Here is a 12,709-nt window from a genome sequence, read left to right as displayed (position 1 = left end):
CCGGGGATAATTACACCCTGAGTCCCTTTTAGCGTGTTAGGTCATCGACCTGGTTGGTGTTGCCCACTGGGGACCCGGACGGGGCACAGAGCCAGCGCGGGAGCAGGCCGGGGGCGGGGGGCCGGTGGCGCTCACAATAGCCCTGACTCACAGGCTGCTCACTTCTTCCATCTCCTTCCCGCCCAGCCGGGCCACCCGTCTGAGTCAACAGCATGCATTTAGCACCTCTGAGTCCGCAGCTCTGTCCTGGGGAGAAAGCTGCCCTGGGCAGGGGTGGCTCCAACGGGGAACAGAGCAGCCCGAGCCCCTCCACGACTGGGGCAGCCTTGGGGGCATCTGTGCATTCCGTGAGAACCAACCAGATCTGCTCCCGCATCGTCTGTGTCCGGCTGTATGTGCAGGAGCCTGTGCTGAATGCGTGGAATGAGCCGGGCCCTCTGGGCTGATGTAGCTCAAGCACTTCCCAGGCCTCCACGTTCTCATCTGAGAAATGTGGGGTGATAAGATCAGCCCCCCAGGTCTTCCCTGAGACTGCAAACGGGAGCCATTGCCCCCAGGGGACGTGACTGTGTCTGGAGATGTTTTTTGTTGTCCCACTGGGAGAAGGAGGCGCTACCTGCATGTGGTGGCCCAGAAGGAATGCTGCTGAGCCCACCCCCAGGACGAGGACTGACCAAGCCCCGAAGCCGACAGTGCCAAGGTCGAGAAGACCCCCTGGAATAAACCCTGACCCGGACCACCGCTGCCGGGCAGGGGTCACAGGGCCTAGCTCTGCCGCGCTGTGCGGAGCCTGGTAGGCTCGCCTTTTCCCTGAGGTGCAGACGGCCAGGTGAGCGCTCAGGCTCAGACATGGGTCGCTCGGCAGAGCAGAGAGCAAGGTGGCCTTCCTAGGGCACAGCCGAGGAGGTGAAGCTGGTGTCAGAAACAAAACAGGGTTGGAAAGGGAGCCCGACCCTCCTCAGTCATCTCCCGCGTCCCTTGTCACTTTGCGCCTATACTCCGGGTATTAAAATGTCAGCAAGGATGTGAATGCCTGATGGTGGGTGATATCGCAGTGACATGAAAGGGCCACATGGCGACCAACCAGGGAGAGCTGTCAAGCCTGGAACTGCCCATAATCGAGTGCGCGGTTTAATGAAATGGGTTTTTACTCGTTCACGAGCCGGGAGTTCATCCCACTGCTGCAGTCTGTCCCTTTGGGATTTGAAATGAGGAGAATCCCTGAGTCAAGCAGCAGAAAATGCAAAACTAACCCACCGGTTTATCTAGAGGGGCCTGTCGGTCGGAGGAGAGACAGAACCCCAGCAAGGTGGCCCACGAGAGACAGCTGAGGTCCCTGCCCTTTCAGGTCCTCTAACTGGGAAGATATCGCAACATGGAAGAATTCCATCGGCCCTCCCGATGGGGTCTGGGTGGATTGTTGTTTTTATTTGTTGCTGGTCCCTGACACCCCGAGATCCAAGAACCGCACCCCCCCCCCCCGACTATCAATGGTATGGGAAGGGAACTGATCCTTGCTGGCCACCCGCCTGCTCTGTGCACCTGGCCCCTGCCGTCCAGGTGAGCGCTCAGACTCAGACGTGTGTCGCTAGGCAGAGCAGAGGGCAAGGTGTCCTTTCTGGGCACAGCCGAGGAGGTGAAACTGAAGCACCTCCACACTGTATGCCCGGGGAGATGGGAGGGGGCTGAGAGGGAGCAGGATGAGGGAGAGGGCAAGGCAAGGAAATCTGCGATCAGGTGGCCAAGGAGGACGCTGTCCAGGCCAGCAGACGTCGTGAGCATCTGGCTGAGGCACAAACCACGGGCACAGAGGTGGGGCACAGCGTCCTGGCAGGCCACAGCGGCACTGTCCCAGGAGGAAGGAGGGGGCCGCCGTGCCTAAGACACTGTCCCCCACCTTGTCACCCACCCCCCCTTCCAGAGGGCTCAGCATGCTCTCATGGTCAGAAGTCAGGTTTCCCTTTCCAAACTTTTGGGAATGCCAGTGTCCCCGGAACCAAGGCATCGCGTATTTACTCTCTTTCACAAGTTACACCTCGCAGACTTCTGCGCGACCCTTAGGACTTGAAAATAAATTGAGAAAGATGGTGGGAGGGTTACGCAGCCGTGGCCGTTTGCCAACAAGGGCAAGAGGATGGAGTTACATAATCCCCTGGGACTTCCCTGCTCTAAAATCCGTGAACTTTTAGGGGCGAGGTCTCCCTGGCATGGCAGAGACCGTGGAGTGCTGTTTCCGGCGGGGACTGGGCCAGCCTCTCACTCTCCTCCAAACCTGTCGCCCCTGTCCAAGGCGCAGACAAAGGGTCCTTTAGGGCCGCTCAGCACCTGTTGGCAAGGCCAGCCCAGGGACAGGGTAACCTTCCTGCACCTCTCCAAGTTCAAGAAGCTCACAGACTTGGACCTAAAGGAGGGGGAGAGGTGGGAAGGAGGGGTCACAACAATGACGAGATGACAGCAGTCGTACCAGCAGCCACCACTGCCCAGCCTGTCCTGGGGCCTGGCACGGAGCTGCAGCTTCACACACTCTGGAGGCTCATGGGAGAAGACAGAGGCTCTGTGAGGCTGAGGAGGCTCAGCCTAGGTATGGGGCTGGGAAGTGCCAGAGCTGGAACCCGACTCCATCCCGTCTCCCCCTCCCCATCCTGTCCGATTCCAGAACCCATCTTTGGCTTGCCAGTGATGTCATAAAAGGCAGCTTTATAACTACTTCTGTAGGCCCTGAATGTTCCCCATCGGCCATTCATCAAGCAGTTATTGAGGGCCAACTGTGTGAACCCTCTGTAAAATGAGGTGGAGGAAAGAAAGGAAGTGCTGTAGTTGAGGTACAGGCAGGTTCTGTGGCTTGTGTTTGGGTGAGGATCAATCTAGGACAGCTTCCTGGAGGAGGAGGCATTGGCACACAACTTGAGGAACTAGCAGGAGGTAGGGAGGCAGAGGAAAAGGGAGACTTAATTCCCACTGGGTAGGGTTGCCAGTGTGGCCCCTGGAGGCTAAACCTGGGTGTGGCTGCCCCTAGAGACCCCTGTCCTCCTCCTTTTAATAGAGGATTAGAAACCTGTCCTGAGAGCACCTACTATGTGTCAGGCGCCCGCCAGTCCTGGGAGGAGAGTGATCAAAATAATCAGAATCACTGTCCCTCCCTGAGGGAGGCAGTAGAGAGTCACGTAAGGAGTTCAGGCAACGGGGCGTAAACCCCACTCCCCTTTCTTGGCCTTAGAGCCCCTTCCCCTTCTGCAACGTGAGGACAGGCTGTGGGAGTCAGGAGAGATGAACCATGTAAGGGACTCTGCTCGCGCTGGTCACAGACTTCTTAGCATTCCATAAAATGGGGGCCACCAGCAACATCAGGGGCCTCGGGGGAGATGAGGGAGACACACAGGGGCCGGGACGAGTTGAGGAGGGCGGGCCTGCAGAAAGCTGGGGAGGCTCCCCGGAGGAGGTGAGACTGAGTGACAGCAGGGATCTGCCAGCGGGTGGAGGGGGAAGGGGCAGGCAGTACATTCCTGACTTCACTCTCAGAAGCGTCTCTCCCCTGCAAGGCGACCTGACACAGAAGTGCGACGTTTGGAGACTTTTCTTTAAGGTGGGGGCTGCTGGGAGTTTCCTCCCAAATATGAAACCTTGGCCACCTTCAAAAAAATCCAAGGGGCACTCTCCCCGGATAAAAATAAGACTTGGAGGGGGCCCGCAGGAACGCAGTCCTTTCTTCCTGTGTTCAAGTTTCTACGGAAAATCTGACCCGCGGCCGCCGCCCCTGCCCCGAGCGGGCGCGGAGCGCTTACATCTCTCTTTCGGGAAAAGCGAGCAGCGCGGGCGGCCCCAGGCCCGGCGGGGTGGGCGCGCGGGGCGCGGGGCGGCGGGCGGCCGAGGGCGGCGGGCGGAGCAGGAGGCCCGGCCCCCTGCGGGCGAGCGAGCGCGCCGCGAACGCTGCCGTGTCCGCTTGCAGAGGCCGCCGGGGCCGTGGATGGGGAGGGCGCGCCGCCCGGCGGTCCCGGCGCACAGGCAGCCGCGATGAGGGTCAACGAGAAGTACTCGACGCTCCCGGCCGAGGACCGCAGCGTCCACATCGTCAACATCTGTGCCATCGAGGACATCGGCTACCTGCCCTCCGAAGGCACGGTGAGTGCGGGCGGCCGCGGCCGGGCGGGAGGGCCGCGCACCTGCGCGGCGCCCGGGGCGCGCGGCGGCACGGGGGTGGGGGGGGGTGCCGGCCTCGCGGGGCTCAGCGCGCGTGCCGGGCGCCCCCCGCGCACGTGGGGAGCGGCCGCCTGCACGCACACGGTCTGCGGTCTGCGGGTCCGGGACGCGGCGCCCCTCGCCCGGGCACCTGGGGCTCCGCGGCTCGGCTCGCAGTCGCTCCGCTCCGGGCCGGAGCCCAAGCCCGGGAGCCCGGCCGGGGCCCTGGATGGGACAGTCCCTTCCTGTTGGTGTTGGTTGGGGCGGCCGAGGTGGGGGTTGGGGGGGCCGCCTCGCTGAAGGGAGGTGGCAGCCTCCGGGCCCCACCGCGCCGCCACCCTCTGGCGACAGCTGCGCCCCTCGGGCCAGCGACCCGCCGGCGCCTCCCTCACCTGCCCGGGGCGCGCGGAGTTCCCAGGGCGCGCCGCCGGAACGGGAACTCCCAACGCCCCCGGCAGCAGGCGGGCTCTGCTGGGCTGACACTTCTTCCCATTCTTTCCGTGCTGGTTCCCGTGCCCAGCCGGGGTGGTCGCCCCGACGCGTGGGCCCGCGCTGAGCCGGGCACGTGGTTGGGGACCTCTTTGGGGTCCCCGCTGCCCCCACCACTCTCTCCAGGTCTGGACCCAGCTGTGGTAGGGAACCCTGGCGGGCAGAATTCGCCCTGGAGGGAAATGTCTTACCGTTAAAACAAAGTTTGCCGGAGTAGGGAAGTCTGAGATTGATGGTTTCAGTTGGGGGGGGTGGGGGGCCGGGCTCCTGACTCCTCAGAGAACAGACTCCCCTTCCCCCCGAGCCAGGCCCCTCCCCAGGCGAGGCCAACGCCCCGGGGCCCAGTGCTTTGCGCTGGCCCAGCCCAGCATCGCCCAGGCCTGCCTATAGCCTCAGGGCTGGACACCGGCATCTAGGGAGGGGCCTGGCAGGCGGGATCCCCGCAGGGCAGAGATCAGAAGGCCTTACACCCCCTGGGGTCACAGCTGGGGCTCCCTGTGGTCATTCTGGGGCTCCTCTGCAGCCAGGCTTGCACTGAGGCCCCGGCAGCCTTGGGAGTCAGTGTTGGGGGAGGGGGAGGGGGTCTGCCAGTGACGAGGGCCCCTGGCCTTGAGAGCGTCAGGGTCGCCGTTTCAGTAAACACTGTGTGCCTGCGCTGTGCCACGCGGCGCTGTGTCCTGGGCACCCCCACAGGGACTGAGACTGGGAAGCTGCGCCCATCTGGGGCCTAAGGAGCAGGGATGGAACATGACCCAGGACAGGGGCAAGGGACATTTCCGCAGCTCTGGGCCCGCCGCTGCACACCAGCTCCTCAGACTCACACAACCACCGTCCAAGGCAGGTGCTGTTACTCCAGATGAGGAAACTGACAGGAAGTGGGGACTGCGGGGCTGTTCCCAGTCCCCCAGCGACTGGGAGGAGAGAGCCGGGAAGGGCCGAGAGGAGAAAGCAGGTGGCCTCCTGAAGGAATGGGCATTCCAGAGAAGCTAGTTATGCCTGTACTTGGGGAGGGGGGCGGGCGGGGGGCTCAGACAAAGAGCCAGAATAACGGAAGTCCCAGAGGCGGGAATGTAGAGCCCCAGTGAGGAGGTGGGAGGGGGTGGCGGCATTCAGGGACCTGGCGAGAGACAGACTGTCCAGAGGTAGACCAGACTCTGCTTGAAATAAGAAGCGGGGCCCTTAACCCAAGGGGCCCTGGCTCTTCAGTCTTAGCTCAGGGACTCCTCTTTGCTTACCCACATCCAGAAACTGCCTCCCCCCAACCCCAGCGAGAGTCCCGGTCTGCAGAGGCAGCTGGGCCCTTCCTGCGAGGTTTCCACAGTCTGGAAACACACAGACGAGCGCAGTCAGTCTGCTGACTCTTGCTGTGCACACACCTCTCAGTGTCCCGGGCTCAAGGGCTGTGAACCCGGGCCCTGACTGTAGGACAGGTGGCTGCAGACGGGCTGGGAGCAGCAGCTGGGGGCGGGGCCTGTGCGCAGGCAGGCAGCGTGGTGGGAGCCTCCTAGGGCATCCCTGGCACAGCTGAAGCCAATCCTTGTTGCTCAGTGGTTATCTTGAGTCACCCAGTGACAGTGGCTTTGTGCATGCCAAGGCCAGAGGGCGTGAGCTGCTGTTCAGAAAGTTCCTCTCCGGTTCCCAGACGTGCACTCCATACCTTCGGCGTTGGCCTAATTTAAATCGCCAGAATAAGCCCGCCCCGTTCAGGACTCCGCGCCTTGCCGCTCTCTCATTCCCAAATTCAAGGGTCAAAGACACTTTACTTTCTCCATACAAAGAGGTGTAAGAAATGACTCAAAAGCTAGAGGCTGAGCTGGGTGCAATTTTTTTCATGACACGGTCTTTGTGTTCCTCTCTGAGTGTTCCCACCCTCTCCCTGCAAACTGATGGCTGAGTGGCCCTGTCTGCGGGCCCAACAAGCCCAGACACCCCGAGAGGCACCTGACGCAGGAATCTGCCTGCCCACGAGATAACAGCGCTTCCCTGCTTATCTGCAATGGGAGGTGATCTGTTTATAGATTATAGAAGTTGCCCGATCATCAGAAATTGATAGATAGTGCTACTGGTTTTAACTTTTTTTTTTTTTTTTTGAAATTGAAAATGTTTTCTGGAATAAAAAGAAGTTCAGAGTGGCGTTCCCCTTGGATCTGAAATCCAAAACCGAAAGAAACTTGGCAGGTCACTGATTCCATTTTCCTCATTTTCAGAAAAAATAAAAAGCGAGTGTAGGAGATTCTCCTGCAATGGTCATTGAGACTTTGACTATTTCACACAAATGGGTGAATTCGGCTCCTAGAGGCCAGTCCAGGTCAGAGGGCAAATAAATGAAGGCATGTGGTCCCAGTGCGGACGCAGGGCTGCAGTTCTCAGGGTCTGGGACCGGAGTCTGAGGAGCAGGTGTGGCCCAGATGTGGCCTGCCGTCTCACTGACTGTGTGTGGTGCTTGGGACAGGGCACTCCTGCTGTGCAGGACCTTTGTCCCCTGACAGCTTCCCACAGATCCTCAGGGGGCCATCTCTCATCCACCATTTTTCTGTCTTCCTTGGGGAAGCTCCTCCTGGGAGTACTTCCCCCCAAATATGCGGGGGGTGGGGTTGATCTTCAAAATACTTTCAAGCCTCCCATCGATCATACTTTGTCCTCATAAGAAACCTGTGGCCTCTGTTGAGTTTGTCCCCATCTCACTGATAAGGAAACAGGCTTAGCGCTGGGGAGTGTCCTGTTTAAGCTGCTGGCCTGGCTGGGCCTCAGCTCATCTGCGGAACCCACCAGTAACAGTGTGCAACACCCAAGCCTTCGTCATCCATTTGCTCCACCAGCACCCGTGCAACCTCAGTGCCCTGCGGACTCACCCACCTCTTCCTTGAGAATGGGAATGGAGAACATTCTAGAGCTTTCCAGAATGGGAGGTCATGCATCCAGTCTAACCTACATCCTCACACTGCTGTGAAATCTGCCTTTCTGTCCTGTCCTGCACCCCAAAAGCACCCACTCCACTGCTCCATGGAAGGGCCCAGTAGAGTCACAAGGTCACCACGGCAGCCTCTCTGCTTGTCACAGTGAGGCCACCTCCCCCAATCCTTCTAAGCCCATCTCAGAATTGCTCTCCATGGGGCCTCCCAGCCCACATCAAGTATTGTAGGAAGAGAGTCCATACTTTCTGTTTAAACGTTGCTAACCCCTCACCCTTATTCAGGTAGAATCGTCCCCATTTTATAGTTAAGACGCAAAAAAAAAAAAAAAAAAAAAACAAGCAAGTCCCTGAGAGCACAAATGAGTGCCAGGTCTGGGAGGTCTGGGGACAGAATCAGGACTCTCACCCCAGTGCTGGGTGCTGCCTCCTGCATGTCATGGCAGTGCATCCAGCTCCCTTCGATAACTTTAAAGTCTAGATTTGGCTCTGCCACCATCTCCCACTTGTGGACCCCTTTGACAATGAGATTGTTTTCCCCTGTCCTCCCCTAGTGCTTTGTGCTGTCTCTCTCTCCCCAATTAGAACAAACTTCTGTTGCCGGTTCACCATACGGGAGGACCTATTGTAAACGCTTTACATATATTAACACGTTTAATCCTTGCAAAGACACTTTGAGGAAAGGTCATATCAGATGAGGGAGGTCTTGTTCCCCGGCCCTCACTTTACAAAGAAAGATCCAGAGGACAGAGTTGAGACTGTGCCCGGGTAGTGGCAGAGCTGGTCTTTGAACTCAGGCAGGGGGACACCCACTTGACTGGGCCTCCATGCTGCCTCTGCCTGGGTGGGAGGAGATGTTTGGGGTTTCTGTGCTCCCCAGACTGTCAGGCCTTGGGGGTCCTCGGTCATGCCCCAGTGGACCGAGTCCTCCTGTCTCACGCTGGTGTCGATTTGGGAGCCGCTCCCTGGGGTTATTTCTGTGCCCGCTGGCTTCGTGGGTGGGCCCCCCTGAATTTCTTTCCCATTCCCGAAGAGTTTGTCCACCTTGTTTAGTAGGAGCGATTATTCCAGCCAACCACGGGTATTTGGGGGCCCACTCAGGTGCCAAGTCCCTCGTGTGCATAGCAGGCTCTGGATGGAGGTGTGTTGGGGGCAGTTCCTGGCCTGGCCTCGGGCACCCTGCCACCCAGCTAGAGGCCCCTGTGAGTTAAGAGTTCCTGAATGGGAGGTCCCAAGGCAGTCCCGGCACGAGACATGCACAGGCTGGAGTGGACAGGGACCCCCAGACCACAGAGGACAGGGTACTTGTCCCATGCCCAGGAAGCCAGGTAGAATTATGAAGCATGGAGAAGGAAGGGAGGGCGTGCAGGTAGGGAGCGCAGCACGTGCCATGGGTGTGAGGATGTTCTGACCCCAGTGTGTGTGTGTTTGTGGGGCGGGTGAGGGGACGAAGCTGGGGGAGGTGGCGCAGGCAGGACATGAGGACGAGCAGCCAGGCCGGTGGGGGCTGAACATGGCACCTGGCTCAGCTCTAGAGATACAGCTCCCCGTTTGGAAAACAGGGATAAGTGCCTGGTACAGACGCGGAGTCTGCAGTGCCCAGGACGCTGGCAGCGGGCCGTGTGCCCTTGTGCCCTGCCCGCCCCCAAGATCGCGTGTCCGCCGTGGTCTGACCGTGCCCCGCATTCTTGCCCTGCCCGGCAGCGGTTCATTCCCCGGGCAGCCTTCGGGTCTGGCTGTTCTGTCCACTCGGCCGGGAGAAGAGAAACCACCTTTAGCCGCCAGCTCACTGTGACTCTGCACTTCTGTGACATTCCTGAGATATCGAGAATGAGCCTCTGCCGATGGCACCGGGATCAAGGGCAGGGTGGCGGGATGGGCCGCAGGTGCCTGGCCGGGGACTTAGGTGGAGATCTGCCCAGCACAGGCATTCTTTAACTCAGATCATCCTCCTGGCTGCCACGGGCAGCTCGTCTCATTCCCCCCATTTTACAGAAACGGATACTGAGGCCCAGAGCAGGTAGAGAACCTCTCCCAGGCCTCACAGACCGAGAGGGTCCAAGCCCAGACTTAGAGCGGGTCTGGCTGACTGCAGGGCCTGGCCCGGTGCTCGGCCACTGTCCCCCATGGCCCCTTCCTCACTCCATGCCGAAAATGAGCTTCACCTCGAGCCCCAGTTAGCGCTGGGGGATGGAGCGCCCTGGGTGTGCAGACGGGAGTCAAGGCTGGCCTGTGGCCTTGGAAGCCCCCACCTCGCTGGGCCTCTGCCTGCGACCCCGTGTGAAGAGCACTTATTGGGGTCGACCCCGGTCGCCTTTGGCAAACCACCTGGTCCCTCTGGGCCAGTCCGCTCCGACTCCTGGAACCAGCAGACGTCCCGAGGGGAGGTGGTCTGCCTGGCGTCGTCACGTGTCCTGACAACGAGCGTCGCCTTCTCGAGGGTCAGCGGCACGAAGGCAGGGCCGGGGGCTGTGGTCACGGCCGCCCCAGCCCCTGCCCGCTTGGGGGGCTTCCTGAATGACGGAGGGATCGATCGATCGAGTGGATGACGGGGTCCGTTTGAAACGCGCTCCCTCCAAGGGCCCATCACCGAGAACCTGACGGGGAGTGGGTCTTCCTCTCCTTCCCCCGCAGCTGCTGAACTCGCTGTCCGTGGACCCTGACGCCAAGTGCAAGTATGGCCTGTACTTCCGCGACGGCAAACGCAAGGTGGACTACGTGCTCGTGTACCATCACAAGAGGCCCTCGGGCGGCAGGACTCCGGCCAGGCGGGCCCAGCCCCAGGACGCCGCGCCGGCCGCCCGCAGCAGCCGGCAGGACCAGCCCCTGCCCGGGCAGGGGAGCCCCGAGGGCGCGGGCGGGCCGGAGCCCCCGCTGGACTTCCACGAGGACGACAAGCGCTTCCGCCGGGAAGAGTACGAGGGCAACCTCCTGGAGGCGGGTCTCGAGCTGGAGCGCGACGAAGAGGTAAGGGCCCCGCTTCTTATTGGTGCGCCGGGTGGGCGGGGCTTCGGTGGGCGTGGTGCTTGGGGGCGCCGGGCGGGCGTGGTACCTGGGCGCGTCGGGTGGGCGGGGCGTCGGTGGGCGCGGTGCCTGGGCTCCTCTGGTGGGCGGGGCATAGGCGGGCAGGGCGTCGGGTGGGCGGGGCGTGTTGTGGGCGGGGCGTATCGTGGGCGGGGCGTGCAGTTCCGCGTTCACTAGGCGATGAGGGTCCTGTCCTCTTAGCTTTAAACCTGTTCTTAGGGAAGGTGGGTGAGAACGCCAGTCTTGTTAAGGTTGAGTAGGAATGGCTTCCGGATGGCTTCGGGGAGCCCCAAACCACCCTCCTCCAGGCCACACCTGCTCTGGGGCAGGGCTGACCTTCTAGCGATGACCTGTGTGGTGCAGGCCTTTGGTGCCCTGGTCAGTTCCTTCCCTGGGCAGATGGGCCCCAATCAAGGGACGGAGGCTGGCGCTTTCCTGGGAGTCTTCCTGGTGGTTGACGTTGGCCCTTCTTAGAGACTCAGGTTCTCCCAATCAGGAGTTTGGCCTGATTCCTGGGGACCTGGTGCTCCGTAATCCGGCGACTCTGGAGCCCTGCTCCCCAGCAAAGCCTGAGAACCTTTCTAAGGGCAGAGCAAAAGGTGGACTCACCTGGCAAGCAGGATTGCCTTGGTGGCTTTAGCAGTCCTTGGTTGCTGGTGCTCCTGTTATCCCTATCATCTGTCTGTGCCTGGGAGCCTGCCTTCCACGAACGCTCAGGACAGGTGCCTTAGCCCGCAGAGCTGTCATTGTCATTAACTGAGAATCAGCAAAGGTCTGTACAACACATTAGGAACAGAACAAGTCGTCCGCACGTTAACTTAGGAAGCTAGCAGTCTCCCAGGAGTGTTCAAGATGAAAGTTGGTATCAACTTGCTATTGATGAGAGCTACAATCAGTAATGAATGCTTTGGATCCAGCAATAAGCATGCCTTTGGGGGTCAGTTAGGGAGCCCAAAGTATGTTGTCTGTTTTGTGACAAGTCCATAGGATGTCCCCCGAAAGCAATGAAAACGCACAGGGCACCGCTTTCCACCCTGACCAGTATGTTCAGCATGGAGCATCTTTCTAGGTCTTGTTTACCTTTGGAGGTCGGGCTGCCTGCCAGGTGTGGGTGACTTCCGTTGCGGGGATGTTGGCGTTGCAAGGGCGTGGGAGGGGCCTTAAAATGCTTTTGACGATAGGGAAGCAAAGGTTTGGTCCTGACAAGTTTGCAGAGCGCCTCTGTCCCTGACTTCGGGCAGCAGCTGCAGACAGGTGTGCGCTGGCCCTTCCAAGTTCTGTGGCTCCCTTCGTCACAGATCTGTGCTGAAGCCACTCCAAAGAGAGCCGTCATTTAAGCTGACTTTTTGCATTGTTCCGGACGGTGGGCCCTGTGGTTCTTTGTGGAAACAATACTGCTACTATGTAGGGCTTACTTCAACACGTCACTTTCTGCCCAGAGGAGCTCACAGGCTCCAGCAAGGGAGGAGAGGCCTGTCGCAGGGGTGGGGTGCGGAGAGCCACAATCTCGGGCTCACTGCGAGGTGTGCCTTGTCTGTTAACCAAGGGATTTACTGTTGCTGTCACCACAGCTATGAAATCTCACACTTGAAAGGTCTGGTGATCCACACTGGCCCTGGCCTGATCCCAGACCCTCCACCTGTTCTTTGCAAGGCGTGTTAAACTGCTTGGGCCTCAGTTTCACCATGTGTCACATGGTGATAAACATAGTGTTTACGTCACCGCGTTCTGGTACGTGAGGTGCAAAATGCCTAACTCGGAGTCTGGCACGTGGCCAGTGCTCACTGACTGATAGTAATGCTCTTTCAGACGTTACTGTTCCTAGGGGAAGGGAAACAGCAGTGCCCGTGGCAGAGAAGAAAAGAGAGCCATATCTTCTTAAAAACTTTGTATTCGCCATCATGATCTAGACATGAAAAGCAAACATAAAGACATTGGTTACCGTCATCAAGAAACGATCTAGTTTTCCCAATAAGGGACCCCAAAACATCATTGATCATTTGGCTCTGTGGCTAAAAGAGGCTTTTGAGCCACTGGCTGGCCATTTTTAAATGAAAATGCTATGGTGATGTAGACCAGACAGTTCAAATTTTCCACACAGCTGAAGGT

General features: G+C 59.6%; 1 protein-coding gene across 5 annotated transcripts in view; it reads left to right on the top strand.

Annotated features, from left to right (window-relative positions):
- The window catches only part of ANO1 (anoctamin 1), a 128,547-nt gene that overhangs the window by 57,996 nt on the left and 57,842 nt on the right, over window positions 1-12,709 (top strand). For 4 of the 5 annotated variants that reach the window (XM_090257278.1, XM_090257271.1, XM_090257300.1 and 1 more), the window contains exons 2-3: window positions 3,947-4,119; window positions 10,211-10,543. In XM_090257278.1, the coding sequence (XP_090113404.1) occupies window positions 3,947-4,119; window positions 10,211-10,543 (506 nt within the window). Of the gene's footprint in view, window positions 1-3,489; window positions 3,584-3,946; window positions 4,120-10,210; window positions 10,544-12,709 lie in introns of those variants that run through there. The other variant, XM_090257294.1, reaches the window with a different exon arrangement.

This window comes from Furipterus horrens, unplaced genomic scaffold, assembly GCF_987537825.1.
Source record: "Furipterus horrens unplaced genomic scaffold, mFurHor1.1.pri manual_scaffold_2, whole genome shotgun sequence".
In the NCBI taxonomy this organism is placed as follows: Eukaryota; Metazoa; Chordata; class Mammalia; order Chiroptera; family Furipteridae; genus Furipterus; species Furipterus horrens.
Note: the sequence above shows the minus strand (reverse complement) of the source record. Positions and strands in the feature narration are given on the sequence as shown.